Source organism: Metarhizium album (assembly GCF_000804445.1).
Source record: "Metarhizium album ARSEF 1941 chromosome Unknown scaffold_2, whole genome shotgun sequence".
Lineage (NCBI taxonomy): Eukaryota > Fungi > Ascomycota > Sordariomycetes > Hypocreales > Clavicipitaceae > Metarhizium > Metarhizium album.
The window spans coordinates 35,610-56,967 of NW_024467576.1; the positions used below are offsets into that span (position 1 = coordinate 35,610).

The 21,358-nt window shown below is 55.7% G+C and overlaps 8 protein-coding genes across 8 annotated transcripts; 5 read left to right on the forward strand and 3 right to left on the reverse strand.

Moving 5' to 3' along the window:
- Positions 1–559: 559 nt before the first annotated feature.
- Positions 560–1,774, reverse strand: MAM_01148 (phosphoglycerate mutase family protein; the record flags this gene model as incomplete). The annotated part of the gene is made up of 4 exons (XM_040819947.1): positions 560–623; positions 735–959; positions 1,080–1,343; positions 1,596–1,774. The coding sequence occupies 4 exons, from the start codon at positions 1,772–1,774 to the stop codon at positions 560–562; spliced, it is 732 nt and encodes a 243-aa protein (XP_040681435.1).
- A 1,533-nt stretch (positions 1,775–3,307) lies between these two features.
- MAM_01149 (ubiquitin carboxyl-terminal hydrolase 14) lies at positions 3,308–5,065 on the reverse strand (the record flags this gene model as incomplete). Its single annotated transcript, XM_040819948.1, has 2 exons — positions 3,308–4,986; positions 5,050–5,065. 2 exons carry the CDS (start codon positions 5,063–5,065, stop codon positions 3,308–3,310), a joined length of 1,695 nt encoding a protein of 564 aa, XP_040681436.1.
- A 779-nt stretch (positions 5,066–5,844) lies between these two features.
- Positions 5,845–6,610, forward strand: MAM_01150 (ARP23 complex 20kDa subunit; the record flags this gene model as incomplete). Its single annotated transcript, XM_040819949.1, has 5 exons — positions 5,845–5,847; positions 5,913–6,239; positions 6,310–6,435; positions 6,505–6,549; positions 6,602–6,610. 5 exons carry the CDS (start codon positions 5,845–5,847, stop codon positions 6,608–6,610), a joined length of 510 nt encoding a protein of 169 aa, XP_040681437.1.
- A 1,121-nt stretch (positions 6,611–7,731) lies between these two features.
- Positions 7,732–9,966, forward strand: MAM_01151 (RNA recognition motif domain protein; the record flags this gene model as incomplete). Its single annotated transcript, XM_040819950.1, has 6 exons — positions 7,732–7,800; positions 8,014–8,044; positions 8,113–8,729; positions 8,781–9,197; positions 9,255–9,641; positions 9,730–9,966. 6 exons carry the CDS (start codon positions 7,732–7,734, stop codon positions 9,964–9,966), a joined length of 1,758 nt encoding a protein of 585 aa, XP_040681438.1.
- A 1,231-nt stretch (positions 9,967–11,197) lies between these two features.
- MAM_01152 (CRAL/TRIO domain protein) lies at positions 11,198–12,353 on the forward strand (the record flags this gene model as incomplete). Its single annotated transcript, XM_040819951.1, has 2 exons — positions 11,198–11,727; positions 11,789–12,353. The coding sequence occupies 2 exons, from the start codon at positions 11,198–11,200 to the stop codon at positions 12,351–12,353; spliced, it is 1,095 nt and encodes a 364-aa protein (XP_040681439.1).
- A 1,086-nt stretch (positions 12,354–13,439) lies between these two features.
- MAM_01153 (uncharacterized protein) lies at positions 13,440–14,618 on the forward strand (the record flags this gene model as incomplete). Its single annotated transcript, XM_040819952.1, has 1 exon — positions 13,440–14,618. The coding sequence occupies one exon, from the start codon at positions 13,440–13,442 to the stop codon at positions 14,616–14,618; it is 1,179 nt and encodes a 392-aa protein (XP_040681440.1).
- Positions 14,619–14,703: 85 nt separating this feature from the next.
- Positions 14,704–15,988, forward strand: MAM_01154 (SET domain protein; the record flags this gene model as incomplete). Its single annotated transcript, XM_040819953.1, has 2 exons — positions 14,704–15,045; positions 15,143–15,988. 2 exons carry the CDS (start codon positions 14,704–14,706, stop codon positions 15,986–15,988), a joined length of 1,188 nt encoding a protein of 395 aa, XP_040681441.1.
- Positions 15,989–17,489: 1,501 nt separating this feature from the next.
- On the reverse strand, positions 17,490–20,037 carry MAM_01155 (uncharacterized protein; the record flags this gene model as incomplete). Its single annotated transcript, XM_040819954.1, has 3 exons — positions 17,490–18,241; positions 18,298–19,902; positions 19,956–20,037. 3 exons carry the CDS (start codon positions 20,035–20,037, stop codon positions 17,490–17,492), a joined length of 2,439 nt encoding a protein of 812 aa, XP_040681442.1.
- Between the last annotated feature and the right edge of the window lie 1,321 nt (positions 20,038–21,358).

Consider the following 21,358-nt stretch of genomic DNA (forward strand, 5'->3'; position numbering starts at 1 on the left):
GGATACATCGTAGATTGCGCCTCGACAGATGCGTCCGCGGGAGGGAGGGAGGCTTTTCTTCTTCACAACCAGGGGGTTGCTGATGGGCATGTGGCGCTGCCGCCGACGGTGCCGGAGACGTTGGACCAGTCCGGCCGTGACTTGTGCGCTCCGGCAGGACGGCCAAGACGTGAGCCGGGTTCGGTAACAGCATGGCTGAGAGGTCCGTCGCAGGGATGGACGGGTACGTGTCGACAGAGGCCGGGCACTGGAGGAGAGTCTGAACCGTGCTGCATGCCCGAGCAGGCACGAACACACACATACGTGTGCGGCATCCCGGCCCATGGCCTCGCCACGGCCGCACCGCGCCGCGAGGAAAGGGCGGCGTTGGAAAGAATCAAGTCCCTTCTCGCCCATGACACAGAGGCGCAAGTGGATGCACGGCAGGGCGTACTGCCGCCAACAGATGTGCTAGACGCGTGACTGGAAACGACGCCGTGACGCTCGTTGCAGCCCAGATGTGTTCTCTACTATGTAATGGCGTCTCTATACATGGGCCAGGCCTTGTCGGCACTGGATCTCATTGCTTCTCCTCTAGGTCGACGACGAACGAGCCGCCCAGCAGAATGGCCGGCTCTTGCAAACTATGATGCTCGTAGCTACAGCCCGTTAGTACCGGCTTAGAGAAGAAGGGGGAAAAAAGAAAAAAAGAGCAACCGCGTCGGAGAAGCCAGACTCCACAGGAATCCACGTACCTCAATGTCCCGACGCCACCGGCCTCGAGCAGAAACGCCGGCCCATCCTGCAACGATTTGCCAACCCATCTCATGGCCAGGGCACGCAGGATATGCCCATGCGCTACAATCAACACGTCACCCTGTACATTCTTATCCTCTGGCCGTCCAATGACGGGCTTGTGCCATTTTTCGCGGATTTCGCTGATCAGGCGGTCTAGACGCGCCGTGACCTGTTCCGGGCTCCTTTACACGTCGGGTCGAGGGGAAGAGGGAAAAAGGTCAGCGACACGACATGTTCACAAAAAAAAGAAAAGAAGGGAAAAGACCAAGCAAGCGTGGCCGGATAACCGTGGGAGAGCATACTCGCCGCCGGGACACCCGTCCCTCCAGATGTCCCACGTCCCCTGTATTCCCTGCTCCGAGCGAATCTTGCGGATCTCGGATGATGTGATGCCCTCGTAGTCGCCGTAGTCCCACTCCCTCACGTCGTCGGTCACTTGGACTTTTGCGTCGCAGTCCAAGCCCTTCTCGGCACTTTGGCCGTGTGCCTTCCACGGCAGGGTGCCTGATATTCCTAGGTTGATCAACTCAAACGTCCGTTGGGCACGCTTCCGTGGCGAGACGTAGCTACAACTGCCGGTCAGCGTGTGCTTCTAGAGGAAGAGAAGGGGGAAAAGGGCAGGCCGCGGCGGCGGTCAACCCGTCGGCGGCGGCGTAGAGAGGGCGGCGGCAACGCGACTTGTTGGGAAAGAGGCCGCAGGATGCTGGTTGAACAAGAGCAAGCTTCGTACAGGTCGTTTGTCCCGACGAGACAAGGGGACAGCTGAGAGAAGAAGAGCAAGGGGAAAGGGATGCACGATGCGGGATTCGCATGCTCACATGTGTACAAGCTTGCGCGGGACGATGAGGCGATCGTGGCCAACAAGGGCCATGCCCGTGGCGCGGACTCGCTTCTCGCCATTGGCAGTGAGGGGGATGTCGGTGCGGCCCGTGTGTTTTCCGCTGAGCGACCACTCGGTTTCGCCGTGGCGGACGAGGAATAATCGAGGCGTCGGCATGGTGGTGGTTGTGACGGATGGGTGGGTGGAATCTGGATTGATGGCATCGGCGAGTGGAAGCAGGATATGTATCAGAGGGGGGAGTTGCCAGTCGGAGGCTGTGTATGAAAGAAGGACGGCCCTGGATGAATGCCAATCCGTTTGGACGGGAGGAGGAGAGGAAGGAAAACGTGCTTGTCTGCTTGACGTCGGTGGAGGGATGATGGATCGGTCATGGACGGGCGGACGGGCTATCACTGCTGGTGAGTCGCGACAGATTGAGAAGTCGATCAGGTGGATCTCGGTGTTTGAGACGTCGACTGGTCGTCCTGCTCTCTGCTTCTTGTCGTGTCATGCGTGACTAAACATGACCGAGTCACCAAGCCGTTCTGCCAGACTGCTCGTCCCGGACTCACGCCACGTGCCTGCCATATACGACCGGAATTGAAATTCAAGCCTCGCCAACTGTCCAGGCCGCGACACTGCTCCGTGCTCTCCCTTTTCTCCCCTTGGCCAGAAGAGCCACGGGCGAAACGGCAGCCGAGTGTTTCGTGCGCATTTCCAACGACACTGTCCACCAACAGACAGACGGCACCTGATGAGGCGAAACCAAGCCGATTGACGTTCCGGCCGCGGTCGCGTCGTACATCACAGCGCTGTCTGGACACACCGATCCATCCATGGCTTCAACCACCAAGCGGACAGGAACAGGAGAATCCAAATCCCTACCGTATGCCTCCCATTTCCATCCAACACCATGTCAACTTTGATTCTTGATCATAATATTACCCGTCGCTGTCGTGGATTAGTCATCCAATCCCTCCCTCGTGCTCCACCTCGAATTTCAACCCTGATTTCCCATCGGCACGTCCCCTCGACCTCTGCAAAGCAATCCGGTTGTCCTTGTCCTTGCCCCGACGCTCCATCCCGCTCGCCCATGATATCGAACCAAAGCGGAAGAAAGAGGCGGCAAAAGCATGGCACATCGGTGGACGCGCCAGGAAAAATTCAAAAGAGGCGTGTGGTCGGTGGCCGTGGCTGCCGTGATTTGCGTCGGCGCCCTCACCGGCGCGCAGTTGAAATCGGATCAACAAAAAGGTCAAGTATGGCGCTTTCGGCTCCCCAGACCATGGAGAAGCCTTTTTCTGACCAAGCACAGGCGGTCAAGCGGTTTAGAGAGACGTCGACGGCAGAGCAGATTGCTATTTTGGAGGCACAAAAAGACCATCTAGTGCAGCAGAAGCTGGCATTGGAGCGGAAACTAGACTCCTTCAGGGACCGCGTCAGGGAACGGCATGCCAAGGGTGGCAAGACGTGAGGGCACGGCAGCGCCCAAAGGGAACATGTACAATACAATGCATATGGATGGCGTTCTCAGAGATACCCGTGCACAGGTGCCATGATGCCTGTGTAAAACAGAGTCGGTTTTTCTCTTTACATGTCCATCAGAGACTGCGTCCTCTTGTCCCCCCCCCCCCCCCCCAAAAGATATTCGCCTCGTCTAATCGTACTTCTCATTCCTGTACCCTGTCAAGGTGACCAACTCGTCCGCATCTACTCCATGGTTCCCTCAGACGAAGGCAGGGGAACCGCCTTGTACAGCAAAATCAGCGCAGAGTGCGACTCGCCACCCCCAGCCAACGCTTCGACCTTTTCCACAGCAACCTCGGTCACCTTGTCGTCGTTGAACCACCACCACTTGCCGTCCTCCTCCCCCTTCTTTCCAGTCTTGGGATCAACGGGCGCTGACTTCTTGACGTACGAGGTGTAGTGGCCGCTGTCTGCGCTGGCACCCTGATGAGTGACGACACCACGGAGCTCGTATAGGCCAGACTGGTTTGCCCCGTCGTCGTTTCGAAGCGCCGGGTCGATCAACGCGTTCAGTTCCTTCTTGGCGGCCAGCAGTGCGGCATCCTTCTCTGCGTCGACTTCCGCGTCCGTCTTGAAAGACTCGCCCATCTCCGCGTCACCATCAGCAGACTTCTCGGGCTTTTTCTCGGCCTCCTTCTGCCCCTTGCTCTTCTTTTCCCTTTCCGAGGGCAACCCGGCTCCACCGGCAATGTCCCCCACGTCCTGCACATTGTTCTTCTTGCGCCGCTTTCGCGCACGCTCAATGTCCTCCTCGTCCTTCCTCACCTCACGAACCTTGTCACGCACGGGTATCAACGCCTTCTTCAACTCATCCGAGCAAAATTCGACAATATCCAACTCCTGGGGGAAAGTGACTTTTCGCATAATCTTGGCCTTCTTTTGTGTCTCTCGCTTCCAGAAAAATCGTACAAAGTGAACCGTCAAGTACTTGGGGGCACGCGAAATCTTGGACTTTTTCGTATAAGTAGCGTCGCGACCCAAGACATCTGACTTCTTCTCCAGCTTCTCGCTCAGGGCTGCAAGGATTCCATCCCGCAGATGATTCGTGGAGCCGTCGATATGGCAGTTGAGCTTGTAAAACCGATCTTTGGATGTCATGACTTGCTCACCACCACTGCGGGCCTCGTCCTCATCGCATTCCAAGGTCGAAGAAAATTCACCCGACATGTACTTGTCCACAAAGGAGATTTCTGGCATATCATCTGATTCCTTGATCTTGACTTTTTGGCTCAGTTGTTGAACAATTTGCGACCAGGCCTCCTCTGCGTCTTGCTGGGCGTAGCCGTTGTTCGATTTGGCCTTTTCTGCAAATTGGGGAAACACAACCCTCAAAGCGTTAAGGAAGTTCATGGGCGGAAATGCGTCTTGCGTCTCGCTCATTTTCTTGTACAGGCTCGCCAGCTGAGCAGCCAAGTCGGCCGTAGCAATACCGGCCATCAGCTCAGACGCGTTGGACGTATATTTCTGCAACGAGGTCTGTAGTTCGGGGATAGATCGCAGCGTTTGGAGAGTCGAATTCAAGTAGCAGGTGTTTCCCAGGTTCATCAAGCCAGCCGGGGTAGCCCCAACTTGCTGGGCTTGTTCGGCTTCCGTCATGTCCTCAACAAATTTTACACCATCCTTGGGTCGTACAAGATGATCGCCGCCCGATCCGGGAGTGCCCATCATCATGATTACCTGGTTAGGCTTAAGCCCCAGCTTGGTCATGTCGGCATCATCTTTGAGCTGTCCGCCTTTGATCAGGATCTTCTGGCGTTCGGGCTCAACGTTAGTAAGACTAAAGAGCTGTAGCTTGAAGTCTTCGCCGGTCGATGAAGAGTCGATTTCGACGTCGTACTTTTTGCCCTGGTGCTTGACCACGACTAAAGTTGCCATTGTCAGCAAGTTGCCACCAGCGGAGAGGATCGACGGAGAGGTAAACAAACCTGTCAGTGACGCCATGGCTGCACGACAGAGCACGAGAATGTTGGCAAACAGTCAGCGATATATACTTTGTGGGAGATATCCTCTTGGGAGGGAAGCAAGAAATCCGGTGTTGTGGAAAGGAGCGGCAAAAAAAAGAGTGCGCGGGATGGCGGGAGAAAGGCTTTGGGCAAAGGCAGGACTGATGTGCGTCACGTCACGGCTGGTACCTGGCGGCCACTTGGTCCAAGTGGGGCGGCACAGTGACGGCACCCTACCCTATATCTTGGACAGCCAAAATTTACAAAGCCCCAACACCACTTTGTATTTGGCATACTTACTGACAAGTTGTAAGGTAGTAATAGGCTATTTTACCATTTGAAGTCCTTCCTTTATCCTGTGTTGCCAAGTACAGCTGCCCACTTCTGAAGACACATTACGCATGGGTGTAGAGCGTGCCATGACGGACTACCTCTGTACTGACCCAATGGCGTCAACAGCCGACGTATTCATCTTTTTCATCATTGGGTCATTTCCAAATTCATGGAGGACGGTTCCCTGCATGCAAGCGTTTAATTTTAGCTTATATGACTTGCATTCAGGGGTGGTTCGGTTGCAGATAACGTCCGTCATACCCGTCCATCCAGTCCCAGAAGTCTCGTCACGTGAGGCAGCGCAGCCCAAAGCCTCATACGGCCCCACGCAGCAACGTCAGACGGCATCCCAAGTGACCCCGCCGGGCTGCTCGAGACATCACCTCTGGCGTCACCCAACGCCATCTCTGCATGAGCTGTCAGGGCTTGCCTCTATCAGCAATCATGGTGAGTAGTGCCGGGTTGAAGAGAATCTCCTTGTCGGAGTTGATCTGACCTTGTGCCTCGGATAGTCTCAATCTCTGCGGCCGTACCTCCAGTGCGTGCGTAGCAGCTTGACAGCTGCGCTCACGTTGTCCAACTTTGCCTCACAAATCGCGGAGCGACACAACGTCCCCGAGATCGAGGCCCAGACGTCGCCTGAGGTCCTTTTGACACCGTTGACGATTGCGCGAAACGAAAATGAGCGGGTTTTGATCGAACCCAGCATCAACTCCATCCGCATTAGCATCAAGATCAAGCAGGCCGACGAGATTGAGCACATCCTGGTCCACAAATTCACCAGATTCTTGACGCAAAGAGCTGAGTCTTTCTTTATACTGCGAAGAAAACCGATAAAGGTTTGTCGTTTTCTGACAAATGGAAATGAGAGCCTTCCACCGCAGCTGCTGACATGTGCCTAACAAACAGGGTTACGATATCTCCTTTTTAATAACAAATTTCCACACCGACGAGATGCTCAAGCACAAGCTTGTCGACTTTATTATACAATTCATGGAGGATGTAGACAAGGAAATCTCGGAGATGAAGCTTTTCGTACGTCGTGGATACGCCGTGCAGGGTAATGCCCTTGGGGCCCTTACCATAACTAACATGAGGGAACAGTTGAACGCCAGGGCGCGATTTGTAGCGGAGTCTTTCTTGACACCGGTAGGTAACTCATATTATTGGACGAGAACCGGCAGCGCTGACATGCTCTTAGTTTGATTAAATGCCGGGAGGGCGAAGCAGAAAAGAACAGCACACTTGGCTATGACGAACTGGGACTCGACAATGTGGAGGCATCGCCATGCTACTGGCTGGACCGATGTACCGCTGTGAGATCATCTATGCGGCAACCATCCCCCATCAGAGGGACGCATTCGATGAATAGATATGATGCTATCTCGGTAGCCGCAATGAACGCGATTACTGCTACTCGTTTCTAGGCTGGCATTCTTGAAGTGAATTTTCCGTGAAGTGTTTGATTACTCACGAACGAAGATACAGAATTCCCGTTGCATAAATCAATGCGAAATCGCTGATTGTTTGTTGACTCTGACTTGTGACGGGGACTTATGGCCGCCATCGCTTGGTTCGCAGATCCTGACCTCGACAAAATGCTAACTGACACCTACATTCTCCGAGGACATGTCGGCGTCAACAACAATCAAGAAACTTGTCTGGCTCCCAAGAATTACGAACGGGCATCGGAGGCGCATTGTTTATTTTGCTCCGCCAGCTGCAGAGGCACGCCGGCACCTGTCGGCCAGCTGGCGTCGCCAATGCGAATGTCGAAATGCGACTGCGACCAGTTGACCTCTCCACACTTCAACCGCCCTCCGAAACAATAACAATCCTTGCACATCGCTGGCGACTGAAAACAATAGGCTCGCTAGGTTTCAATGTTTGTTGAACGCTGCGCTTTGACAAACGTTTTTTTTTTTTGGGTTGTCCTGACAGATTTCTCTCAAGTGCTTTCATTTGTTCCCTTTTTGTTCTTGTTCCAACACGCTTTCTGGAGTACCGAAAGTTTGCAGGCTCTGCTTTTGCGGTAGAACCTGCAACGAGAACAAGCAAGGTGGGCTGGTTCAGTACATACCCTGGCGCTCTGTCCATCTCAGGCACCCAGCGCTGGTTGATTCTTTCTGACTCTGTGAGCTGTGGAATTGTGCTTACTCGAGATAGGAGTCTTTTTATTTGCCTTGGTCGGGAATCAGCGAAATATTCACGGCCCATTCCGGGGGAACCCAGCACGCTGTCCATCAAAGGCTAGTTGCTAATTTCAATTCCGAGCCCGCCACGGCCTAAGTCCGTCTCGAATACTCCACAGAGCTTACCATGAGCTCCATCATGTCGCTTAATCCGAAGTCTGCGGCTTGGCTTCCGCAGGAGATGAATATTTCCAGCGATGAGAGCGAGGTAAGTCGTTTTCAAACCCTCAAAGAGACCGGGCTAGCTCGCAACTCACAGCCGTTGCAGGCTTCACACGGATCCTCTGGCTGCAGAATTGGCGGCTCTGAAAATACCTGTTCTACTAACACAAGCCATACCGGCTCATTGGAGGGGAGTGTGGCACTGGAACTGCTCTCGCACGTGCGACGTTGTGATGCTGATAGGGACACCGTTTCCTAGGAGGGAACCAAGTCCCGGACGGTTGACCAAGGTATCGTCATTCACAACAACCAGACCAGTTTCTTCCATCAGCCCGCTAACAACACCTGGAACGCACAGCTGTGGTGCAAAGCCCCGGATCTTCTCAGCATGCTTTCTACTCGCAGGGCCAACATAACGAAAGAACACTTTCTCCTCCCCGAGCTGGTGCAGGGTTGCCAAGTAGCCAGTCTTGCCTGTCAGCCTCGGCTCTTTTGAGTCCCAGCTCCAGTGGCAGACCTAGCTACATTGGCTCTGTCTCTGGGACCACGAGCAGCCCTGAGTACGGCAGACTTGGGACACTGACGGAGCCGCGAAATTTTGCTCCTCAAACCTCGGGGCTCTCTGCAGCGGTTACGAGCGAACCGCCGCCAAAGTTCGACCTTGGTCTTGCAAGTGTTGTTCGAAAAAGCGACACGCTTTCTGCCAACGAACGGAATACTCTGCACACAACGTATAATCCTCTCAAGGCTGACCTGGATATTGGGGGCGGCGCCATTGTGCCCTTTGCCAGTCATCGTGATGTGTCCCCTTACGGCCAAGTCCAGCGTTTGCGCTCTGACACGCTCAATCGTTTGACAGCTACAGAATCCGGGTTACCTATCCTCCATACTGCCTTGGACCCGCAGTATTTCCCTTTTCTTGAGGGTGCTCGTCAGGCCGTGGCCGTTAACCATGGCGTTGTGAAGCTGAAGAATGTGAGTCTCGGAGTGCTAGGTCCTGTAGTAGTTGTTTAACCACCTTTGTAGATTCCTTTCGCTACGAAACGATCGGAAGTCATCGCTTTCTTGGGACGGAACTCCAAAATTCTTAATGACTCTGACGAGCCTGTCCATATTATTATGGAGCGAGTGACCAGCAAAACCATGGACGCATATGTTGAGTTTGTTTCTCTTGACGAAGCCAACAAGGCAGTAGAGAAGCACCAACAACACTTCCTCAGCGGCCGCGTGAGTCGGCTTGGCGATCGACCGGTCGACGTGGAGCTGTCCAGCCAGGAAAGTCTCATGAAGGATTTGTTTCCCCTTGCCAAAGGCATTGTGTGGAACGGAGTGTCTCCTCAATTCAGGCAATTTAACCCCAAAGAACCATGGGACAACTTCAAGGGCTTCGTGTCTGAGGAAGAGATGATTATGCTCGTGAAGCATGTCGAGGTCCCTCATCGCGTAAGTCCTGTTGCAATTTCGCTCAGCATTAAACCTCTGGCTGACCACCAGCTGCAGTCTCCGTTCTCCAAAGACTGCCCACAGCGTCCATATGAGTGCTTGATTAGCACCTTGAAGAAATTCCCTTGGTATGCTACGGATCGCATCACCATCAGCCAGAGACAGTCTATATTTAAGGCCACCTGCGAACTTGCCAGGCTGCTGTCTCGCAGCATCCAGAGGCAGGACGATCAGGTTAACCTGACCGATCAGCTTTATCGCCGGCTAATCACCGCGGCCATGAAATGCCCTGGCTTCACAGCTCTCATGAAGGACGACATTGCGTACCTGGCCAACTTGTCAGAGATGGAAGAGCGCCAATACAACCAGCCACGATTTGCGAACTGCTGGCGCCATCAGTACAGCCTTGTTCCAAAACCGGGCATGCCACTCGATGTGATTGAGGTATGATTGTGCCGTTGCCATGTTTCTTTTCCCTCTGTTCTTTCCCCCCCGGGCCGGGTGCGGTCAAAACCACTAACACAAGGCCCAGTGGTACATTGCCATGATTCGGGAGCAGACGCATCGCGACATGGTGGCGCGTCCTCACGCTGATCGCACTATTCTCCTGGAAAGAAGCCAGGATACTGACATGTACTGGGGATACTTTTGGGCCGAGGTTGGCTTCATGTTCGGGCCGACGTTTGACCAAATGACTTTGTCGCAGGCAGCTCAGGAAGAGTTCACTGCGGTTGAGCGCATCCTCGCTCGCGCGCTGGCTCCCCAGTAGTGGAGTTCTAGACGGATCATTGGAGACGAGGACTGATTGGGAACGATTGATTGGCAAGGATTCTGGAGAATGGGGCAATCAAGGATATCGCCAGACTTGGGAACAAATGGTTTGGTTGGTGTTGTTTTGACAAAAAGCTTGGCTCTTGACATTTTACCAAGGGATTGTTGGGTTTTTTGATTCACCCGCGGGAGAGGAGAAAAAAAAAGAAGAGAAGAACTTGGGCATAGACTTGAGAACACGGGTTGCCTTGGATGGGTCCTGAGGAGTTATGATGCTATTTTGCACGAGGGGACGATACGTCGGCATGGATCATTGTGGTGCGAATTGACTGTGATGATTGGCTTCTCGGGGGGAGGATTATGAAAATAGGACACTTTTTTGTCAATTGGACGGGGCTGGTTAGAGTCGTGGATAGGATTGGACTTGCTTTTGCTAGTGGTAGTTTCTCTCTCTTTTCTCTTTTTTCTTCTTTTTAAATAAAATGAATGAAGCTGAGTCATCTCGTGGCCGCTGGCGCATGCGTACTTATCGATATTGAGGATGACGGGAGTACTAGTAGTATTTCGATCAAAGACGGTGGTAACGACTGGAGTGGGCTGGAGTCTCGATAGATCGAGGGATGGATTGATGGCAGAGGTGTCGGCGGCGTGGAGGAGCCAGTCATTATTTATTAATTGCTGGAAATGGACCAGTCAATTGCGTGTTCGTTGTCATGATTGTCTCGAACTAGACGTACTACTATTCATTGGTTGGTCGGGGAGGGGCATTCAGACCGATCGACAATTGGTTGAAGATGGAAGAAGGCACAGTCAATAGTCAAGCTTGATTTCGGGTCGCACTGACGGACTGACGCAGTGACGACCCCTGGAGCCTGCCTGGAGATTGACGGCTGCAGGTGACCCACAGAAGCTTCCCTTCCAGCGCCAGACCCGAGACCTGACGTCCCATGGGTCCTGCCCAAGCGCCGCGGTCAGTGGTCAGTGGTCACTCACACTGGACACTGGACGTCAAACGGTTTTCTCTCCCTCTTCCTTCTCGTCATGCTCGAGCTTTGAGCCTTTATCCCTCTTGTGTCTGCAGCGATACAGTCATCCTTAATCGTCTACACATCAATCATATGGAGTACGCTTTTTCGGATTTGCTCCCGCCTCCGACTTGACTTATCCATTTCCCATCTCCTAACACGCTACCGCTACCGTCACGGTCACGGTCACGGTCACGCAACACCATGACCATGTCCACCGAACAAGCTCCTGCTACTGAGCCCGTGGCTCCAGCCAAGGCTGCCGCCGACAATGCTGCTACTGAAAATGCCGCGGAGACTGCCTCGGAGACTCAGGCTGAGACTGGCGCAGAGACGGCCCCTGATGCTGCTGCCTCTGTCCCCAAAACTCCTCTCGCCCAGCTCACTACACGGCTGCGTGACGTGACCAAAAAGGCAGGCCACAGTGAGATGTGGGGTGTCGATCTCTCTACCGACAGTGCCCATGCTCCCACGCAGGTTGTTCTCGTCAAGTTCCTCAGAGCCAACAACAACAATGTCGCCGCCGCCGAGAAGCAGCTTACCTCTGCCTTGGAGTGGCGCCACAAGATGCAGCCCGGGAAGCTTGTGTCCGAGGCCTTTGACAAGAACAAGTTTGAAGACGTGGGCTTCGTGACTGTTCACCATGATGCCAAGGAGGACAGGGAGACTGTCATTACCTGGAATATTTATGGTGCCGTTAAAGACAACAAGGCTACCTTTGGGAATGTGCAAGAGTAAGCTCGCCGCCAACCGCCTTGGTGCCGACCGCTAGATATCGCTAATAAGACATGACAGCTTCATTCGTTGGCGTACTGCCCTCATGGAGCTTGGCGTTCAAAAGCTCCGCCTCAACGAAATCAAGGAACCGCTTGCCTTGGACGCCCCGGACCCTCACCAGATGGTCCAGGTCCACGACTACCTTTCGGTCAGCTTCTTCCGCATGGACCCCGCCGTCAAGGCTGCCAGCAAGGAGACCATTGAGACCTTTTCCATGGCGTATCCGGAACTACTTGCACACAAGTACTTTGTCAATGTCCCAGCCATCATGGGCTGGATGTTTGGCGTTATGAAGGTTTTCCTGGCCCCTGCGACATTGCGCAAGTTCCATCCCATGGCGTCGGGAACCACGCTCGCCACCGAGTTGAAGGACATCTCTGCCTCTCTGCCCAACGAATATGGTGGTCAGGGCCCCAGCGTGAAGGAAGGCCAAACCGTCAAGCTGGTCGATTTGGCGCCCGAGACGGAGGAGCCGACCGAGGCCGACACTGCTCCCCTTGCTGAGGTTCCGGCTGCCGGGCCGGAGCCCAAGCCTGCCGGGCCCGAGGCCGAGGCTTCCAACGAAAAGGAAACTGCCGCGTAGACGGCGACTGGCGGAGAGGAAAGCGAGTTTGTTTTGGATGGAGACGATACCCTTTTCTGATTGCTTGCCAGATGGACATGAACTCGGCACCGAGATGGGCGAGACGATCTGCTGGCCTATGCGCGTATGGTTGGTGGAAGCAGGACGGAGTGTTGCAGTGAAGGAAGTAACTACTGTCGGGAGTGAGAGCGTAAGCGGTTGCCTGTACCCGGCCCTTTTTAGATGTGCAGAGCCAATTAGCGTATTGAGACATTGATTTGACTGTGGCACGTGTTGGCGGTTGAGCAGCAACCATGGCGCGTCTAAGCGCCAGCAGAAGAGCATTGAAGCGTGAGATGTATCGAGGTTGACGATTGAGATGGCGGCGAGGCCCGCGGATGGAGTTGTGCCCAAGCATCGACATGCTTTGCCGCTCACGCAGGATCAGCGCACCCGGCAAGGAAGCCGAGGTCGTTGAGTGACGAATGTGGCCGGAAGGCTCGACTTGGACAAGATTGCAACTGCACGTGTGGCTTTGGGTCCCGTCCCTCCCTGGCCAGGGGCGTCTGGTCTGTTCTTGCTGCCGCCCGCCGCCCGCCGTCCGCCGTCCGCCTGCCTGCCTGCCATGCGCAGCCCACATCCGCATCCCGCCTCCACATCCAACCGTCCACAATCCAAACCCACCTTCGCGTCCACGTCCAGTCCACGTCCAGTCCACGTCCACTCATCCACGTCGACCAGACCATCCACCACCACCACCCTCCCATCAGCCCTTCCCTCTGGCATCGGCCGCCGGCCCTCCAACGCCTATTTGCCCGCCGTCACGCGCCTTGATACGCCCTGCCACGCCCGGCCGCGCCTTGCTGGTCTCGTCTCTCGCTTTCTCCTTGGGCGCTTTGGCTCCCGCTTGCTTTGCTGGTCTGCCCACGCCGTCACGCCAATCCTCCTCCCGGTCCTCACAACCCTTCCATCTCGCGTCTGCCTCGGCCTCCCCTCACTTCTCCGGCTGCCCGTGCTGCCGGCAGGGCCCATTGACGCGGCATCTGCACATGTGCGTGTGCGCACCCGTCTTGTGAGCAACACGCGCCGTACTCTTGTCTGCTGGCCATGTCTCTGTTTGTCGAGGCCAGCTTCTCCGGCGCCACGACCGACTTCTCGTCGACCTCGGCGTCTTCGAGCTCGACACCGCCGACCACCCTCTCCGACAGCGACAGCCAGCACTCTGAGCACTCGGACGCCCCCAAGCACGACGTCATCACCGTGGCCGACGATGCCGTCCACGCCGCGCCCGTCCACGCCCAGGAGCCCTCTCCTTCGCAGTCGCCGGCCGCCCCTCGCCGAGCACGACGGGCACGCGTCTCGGAGCCTGTCTACAACCTGTCCAAGTTGAGCGGCACCGCTGACCACGGGAAAAGACGCGCCAAGGGCCATGACGTGGCCGACAAGCGCCGCCGCACCATCTCCGGCGAGACCTTGGTCGGCAGCATCGAGGTTGCCGCCGACGCACCCCCCAGCACCCAACAGGACAAAGCCCTCAAGGCAGGCATTGACGCGTTGAATCTTCAATGGTCGCCCGAGAGCTTGCATACACCACGCAAACGCCGTCAGGCCCAAGACTCGCCGCGTCCCCTGCGGACCTCGTCGCGTCGGAGTGGAGTTTCCTCTGTTGCTGCCACTCTGGCAAGCTTGGGCAACAAGGGCCGCAACGCTGTCAACATGGGCCTCACCAAGATGTCGCGCGAGCTGCGCCGTCTGCAAGACACCAATGAATACTCGGGAATCGACGACCGCCCCGTCATCCATACCGTCTGGGCCAATGGCAAGTTTGTCGATCCCAATGCACCCCCGCCGGAGCCAGCCCGCAAAAAGGCCAAGGTCCAGCGAGTCGCCCTGGACGAGGACGGGGGCGAGGACGACGGTGAGGACGACGAACCCGACCAAGACGAGCAGGAACCCATCACCAACACCAGGAGGAACCGTGTCAAGAAATACCTCGACAAGGGACTCTACGCCGGCCAAGAAATGCCCGTGGATGTCTCCAAGGGCCTTACTGCCAGTGAAAAGAAGAAGCTCGCCAGCCTTCCGGAATTGGCTCCCACGGGCCGCGTCAACAGTGTCATGCCCCCTCCCATCTACACGGGCTTGCGCTTGCTGATTGCCGGGCGGGATTTCAAGCTCCCCTTCAACACCTGCAACCCCCTCCCGCCTGGCCAGCCGAAGCCAGATGAATGGAAAAAGATGACCAAGAGTGAGTGTGCACCTCGTAGACCGTCTCCCCCGGGCTAGTGACGTGTCGTCTCTGGGCGGGCTGACAAGAGGAAAATGACCCCTAGACCGATTTATTGGCGATTCAAAAGACTATTGGCGCAAGATGCCTCACATGCACGACTTGTCAAAGTGTGTTTGCAAGCCTGACGATGGCTGTGGCGACAACTGCCAAAATAGAATCATGCTCTACGAATGTGATGCCGGCAACTGCAACGTTGGAAAGGAGCTATGCACAAATCGCTCATTCAGCGACCTGGCCGCTCGGCGGTCCAAGGGCGGCAAGTATAGAGTCGGCGTAGAAGTGATAAAGACGTCGGACCGTGGCTACGGCGTCCGAAGCAACCGCTGCTTCAAGGCGAACCAAATCATCATGGAGTACACTGGCGAAATCATCACCGAGAAGGAATGCGAGCGCCGTATGAATGAAGAGTACAAGAAGAATGAGGTGAGACAAGCAACGAGCAAGAACTGAACAAGGACTCGGGCGAGACGCCTCTCTGACATGTTGCTGACTCTGCCTATTTGTTCTCCCCTTCCTACAGTGCTACTACTTGATGAGCTTCGATCAGAACATGATCATTGATGCCACGACTGGCAGCATCGCCCGATTCGTCAATCACAGCTGCAACCCCAATTGCCGCATGATCAAGTGGATTGTGTCGGGACAGCCTCGCATGGCTCTTTTTGCTGGCGACCGGCCCATCATGACGGGAGACGAGCTCACATACGACTACAACTTTGACCCCTTCTCCGCCAAGAACGTGCAGAAATGCCTTTGCGGCGAACACAACTGCCGAGGAGTCCTGGGCCCGAAACCACGCGACGTGAAGCCGGCCAAGGCTGACATCAAGAGGACCGTCAAAGCAACCGTCAAGGCCGGAAAGCGCAAGCTGAAGGAGCTCATGGGAGAGGAGGAGTCCGACAATGGGAAGGCCAAGAAGCGCAAGGTTGCGCCTGCCAAGGGTCTGCAGCGTTCCATTTCGAGCGCCAGTCTCAAGGCCGCCAAGGGTGCTGCCACGGCGCTGAAGAAGGGCGTGTCGTCTATCACGGTCAAGGGGAAGAAGACGATGGCGACCAAGACTCCCGCTCAGAGACGCGCCAGCACCGGGGCCGTCGCCAAGAAAAAGGTGACGACCACGAAGCTGGTCAAGAAGAATGGCCCCGGCGGCCGAGCTGCTTACGTTTCGTCACGGGCTTCCAGCATGACCATTGTGGCTGTTGCTGACGAGAACGCCAGGCCTGACAGGAAGGGCAAGGTGGCGTCGCCTGGCACTGCGAAGCGGCCGAACTCGGCGTCCAACAAGATGCCACGCATGTCGTTGAGCTCGACTGGTCGCGTCCTCAAGCCTTCCCCCAAGGCCAAGATTCGAATGGTCTTGCAGGAGTAGGCGAGAGGCAAGACGAGAGGCAGCTTTGGGGGATAGGTAGCTAGGCTAATTGGGAGGAAGGCTGCGTGCCGGACGATTGAGCATGTGGGTGAGCAGTTCCGTCCAAGGGCCGTTTCCGCCTCAACCCTCCTTGTTTCTCTACGAGGAACATGTTTTGATTTGAAGGGGCTGTATTTGGCGCACTGGCGATTAAAGGATTTGATGGCACTGTATACTAGATAAGTTGCTTCTGCTCAGCGGTCACGGAGGCGAACACGATGTGGGGGACAGTTGGTTGGTTGGCCGGTCGGTTGAAGGATGGATGGGGAATGGGGGTATGTAGCTTGTTGAACAGTTGCTCGTGCGGTTTAGTTTGTCCGTTGCAGGCCGTCGGTCCCGCGTCAAGTCTTGCCGCCGGCTTCGTGTTGTGCTGCCTCGGGGGCGCACTCGACTGCCGTCCCAGTTTTCCAGTAAAGTGCCGTCGACGACTTTCCTCGAGACGGCAGGCAGGTCGGGTCTCGGCGGCGGCTGGGTGCTCGAGCGAAGCGGGGCTGAGGGCCAATGGCATCTCCACGAGCCTCTTCTCTCTCTCTTGGTCAATCAGTGGCCTGCCGCAAGCAGAGCAGAGCAGCAAGATGGCCCCGGGATAGGAACACGCCGTGTTGGCCCTCGGCTCGGGCCGGATGGCACGGCACGGACCCTGTACCGGCGACCAGGGACCAGGGACCAGGGACCAGGGCAAGAGGTGGTTCCGGCTGTCGGGTGTCGAAGCTGGACCGGTCCCGTTCCCGGCCGGGCATTGCGGAACCCTCGGCGCGCGTTTGGAGGCGGGGACGCCCGTCGCCGAGCCGGCCTCGATTCGGATCGGCACCAGGCCCGGTTCTCGGCACGGACTGTACGCAGAGGGGCGCCCCCGCGTATCATCCCGGCTCTAGACGTGCCGGTCTTGCTTGCCGGCACACGACGGTCTTGCGTTGAAGCATCGCGGGGCACGCTACGCAGGGCCCTTCCTGGTCGGGCCTTCCCGATCCTGACGCCGTGCTGCTCCCGCCTCCGGGCCGGGGTGTGTACCGAGCCTGCTGTCTGGCGTGGTTGATCTGCTTCTTGGTCCGCTTGGCCGCGTCACGGGCAAGGTCTCTGACGGTGGCGCGACTCTCTAGAATGGGCTGGACGGCGGACACAGCCGTCGAGAAGGGTATTTTTGATACCGAACAGCAACATTGGGCATGTGGGCTTCCGGTTCAATGGGTGCCGGTTCTTATTCTTGTTGATTGTTTACCGGTGAACGGGATAGAATCTACAACGGTGCGCTTGCGTCCCGACGACGCATGTCCCCGTGTTCCATTCACGCGGCCGTGACGACTCGACATCTGCCGAATCGCCACGTCGTCCGTCCCGACCCGTGTTTTGACGTCTCGGTGCTCACGCTCACACATTCACACTCGTGCGTTCACACTCGTACGTGGTCAGACAGACAGAAATTACTTTGACGCAGAGTTGCCCGGCCTCGTAAACGCTCAGCTCATCTCTTGCGTGGTTCTGCAGGATGCATGACATCATCTATGGTGATGCGTTGCTGGGTAGTGAGTGCCGCCGAGTGAGGGGTCACGGAATGAGACCGAGGCCCCGAGCACGACAGAGTCTCTTGAACTCGTACGGAGCCCTGTCTCGAACGTTGACTGCTGCTCTTGGGCGTCCACCCAATGTCGTATAACTCGTATCTGCCTGAAGCGGTGACCCGAAAGTCCAATCCTCGCGGCGCAGACGACGCCCTGCCAGTGTCTTCCGTGGGCGATGAGGGGTGTACAGTTTCCGCTGCAGGCTTGACTGGCAGTCTGTCAATTCTGTACGAGGGCGAGGGCTCTTCGTGCTTTGACGTGTCTCTGGAGGCGGGAACTCGTCCCTGTGGTCTGGGTTGCCGCGTGCGACGCGCTCGACTTGGCTTGTCCGCGTCATCGTGGGCCGTTTTCGTGTCACGCGTCAAATCCGGAGCACCTTGCTCCCAGGTACCTGTTCCCATCGTAGCCACCTGGACTCTTTGTTGAGCCCGAAGCCTGGATTCAGGTTCCGTCACGGGCCTCTCGTCATCGCTAGGCTCGTGGGGCAAGGAATCCGCATCACGGTTTGGGTATCGGAAATCATCACCTGCCTCCCGACATTGAGAACCGCCAAAGTACGCATCGAGTTCCGCGACGGGGCTCTTCTTGTCTCGCACGGCCGGCACACTTGGTGTTGGCTCGGTCGCCGCTCCGGACTGTACACATGCTCTCGTAGCTGCTAACGTTGTCAATGGGCACTTTCTTCCATGGAGCAAGAACAGGGACACGAACCGTCATCTTCTTGGCCGAGTGCCTGGACACCCCGTCCTTTTTCTTTCAGAAACTGAGCCACGGCTTTGAGATGTGGAATGCTCGTGTCTTTCGGATCAAACACCAGCAGCTCCGACGCCATTACCCACCCATAGCTAGCTTCCCGTGGAAACTTGCGGTTGTCGAAAAAAATGACGGGGTACTCTCGTTCGTGTTCCCTCGGCCCGCCGTCTTCGTAGCCGGAGCTCCAGACGTAGTCTCCGGTCATGGCATCTACGGCGTGGGATTTTCGCCGTCCCTTTTCGAGCAAGCCCGTGCCCAAGATGCTCATATCCGGGATTCCAACCGGCTCGAAAGACCCATACGGCAGAATGATGACTGCATAATTTCTGTTGTCCCTATGCCAGGTCACGCAGTACACCTCGCATGCTTGGGGCTTGGCGATTAAATCGCCCCAAGGCCTCGTGCCCGGGGCGTAATTCCCTGCGCACCGACGGGACGAGCGCCTGGTGGGCAGAGTCGGCGACTGAACGTGGGGTATCTCTGGCGTGCTGTCGGGACAGTAGCTGGGATCGTCGTGATCGTTGGACCGACGCCTCAATTCCTCTTCCGCCTTTGCTTTCTGCTTGGAGGTCCATGTGCGGCTCTTCAAATGCGGGAATATGGCGTCGTTGTATTCCTTGACCAGGGCCGGGGTGCCGTTCAGGACGCGGACGCCAAACAAACTGACCCTGAACACGACCGTCGTCGACATCCACATCTTGTGTTTCTGCAGGTGCTTTGCCGCTCCGTTGCGGGGGGCATTCCGGAAGAACTGGCCGTGTTCTCGACAGTAGAATATGTAGAATTGGTGGCTGTCGGGCGGGAACTCCAGGATCTCACAGAAGGACACCACTTCACCGTCATAATACAGACTGTGAAAGTCGACCGTGTCATCGTCGTTGATCAACGGCTCTTCGGTAAACCTGGAGGATAAAGTCGCCGTGAAGGGTCTGTCCACGTCCGGACGAGCGGCATTTCTCGTCTTCCTCCGCTGCACAGCTGCTTCTCCGGAGGACCGTTGGACGTCCCCGCATTTGGGCTTCTTTGTGGACCGTTTCCGAGGCGATCCTGCATCTTCACAAAAAATCGAGCTGCCACAGCGCTTTCGACGTCGAGGGGTTTCCGTTACCAGCACACTCGCGTTGAGTCCCATGTCCGAAGACCGTCCACCAGGGCGGTCATGGGCATTGTCGTCGTTCAACTTTTCAGACCGCCTGTCACAGACGGATGACGAGTCCGAAAGCCCACCGTGGACCTTTCCGTTGCCTGACGCGCTATACGACCGTCTTTTGAGCCGAGCAAGAGCGGTTTCGGTGCCCCCAGAAGCCTTGTTGTTCGTGGGCGAAGATGTAGCGCCGTCCCTAATGTCACAAGGAGCAGTTCGGCCGACGGGGGCGTCGGTAGTGAAGGCGTCAGGTCTCCACGTCTCTTCACCGTCACGGGACAGCGTTTTCCGCCAGGTCGCCACTATCTTCTCAAGCTCTGCGCACTCGAGACGATCCTGTCTTCTCTCTTCCCTCAAGGCCGCTGGATATTCTTTGTCCTCTTGGCGGACTCTCTCAAAGCCCACGAGAGGGCGGCTCGCTGGGACACGAGGTCGTCGTACTGCCTCTCGAGGGTTTCTCTCCCAGACTCACGAGCTTGTTGGTCGTCCCGGCCATCCTGCCTGTGCTCAGGGATACCGCAGAGCTTGTGTCGGACGGCAGCGATTTCTCCCATGACCCTTTCCAGTTTACGATTAAAGACGACCAGGGGAGGCTCAACATGTTCCCTGGGCGGACGGGCCTGGAAAAGGCGCTGGATATGAGCAAAGCATGCCCGCCGATGACCAGCTCGATTCTGAGACTCGGCGTCTACGCTATGCAAAGGCAGCTCGTCGGGCCTAGACACTACTCCATCATCAGAAATGCGTGTCCCGGGTCCCGACCGGCGGCCCTGCGAGACGCAAAGTTGGCGGATCCGCTTCTCGTCACTTACTGGTTGCGCGTGATGGAAGGCGTGTGCCCGGAGCTACCGCGAGATGGATGCGGAGGACCGACGGCGTGAGAGTCTAACCATTGCCACGGCGTCGTCGTCGTCAAGAACACAGCCACGTGTGTGCGTACGGAGGAGACTCATGGCGTCAATTTTTCGGGGCACTCACCATTTTTGCTCGGGGCGCTCAATACCCCGCCACGCCCTGTTTTTGGTCTAGCAGCCCTGCTGCCATGCGCCACAGTACATTCTTAGACAAATATATAGCAGCAAAATGCCAATTAATTAAAAAGGTGCTTATATAATTTGTATAAATTTCTTAATAGCACCTTAAGGCTCTCTTTAATAGCTACTATAATTACAATTAAGCTAGCCTGCCTATAATTATTAAATGCTGTTTATTAGAGTCTTTAGCTTTATAGAGCTCTTACTAAAGGTATAACTATTTTGCTGGCTAAATTCTTATACAGCATTATAGAGGTTATGAAAGCTGCTATAGTGTGATGGACTAGCCCTATTGGTCTATAGCGGGTGCCAGCCGCAGTCATCCCGGTGGTTTGCCGGACCCCTTGGCCATTGAGCCAAAAGAGTACGTAATGAACAAGCTGCCCTAAGCTCGCTCAATCTGGCCGATATAGGTCACGAGCTATGTCCCATCGCATCGCATCGCGTCGTCGTCAGCTAGGTCGAGCATAGCTCACACTATAACAGCTATGTCTATAACGATCCTATATCTTAGCGATATTTAGTTTTTTACGATAATTCACAGTTATCTAAGGTTTTTCCCTAGTAAAGTTGCGTTACTTATAATATTATTAACCTTAGGCTTAGTCACTATCCATTTTAGTGTTTTTATCCTTTTTAGGCCCCCACTGTAAGAACTAAATTTTGCAGCTAATAACGCTACCACTACAATAACGCTCTTTTTATCACAAATTTTACCTCTTTTATTAGAAATATTATTAATAACAACAACCTTAATAACCTAATTAGGCTCTTTTTCGAGCGCATTAATAAGAGCCCTAATAACCTTATTAATAACGTTACAGCAAGGTTTTTGTAACAG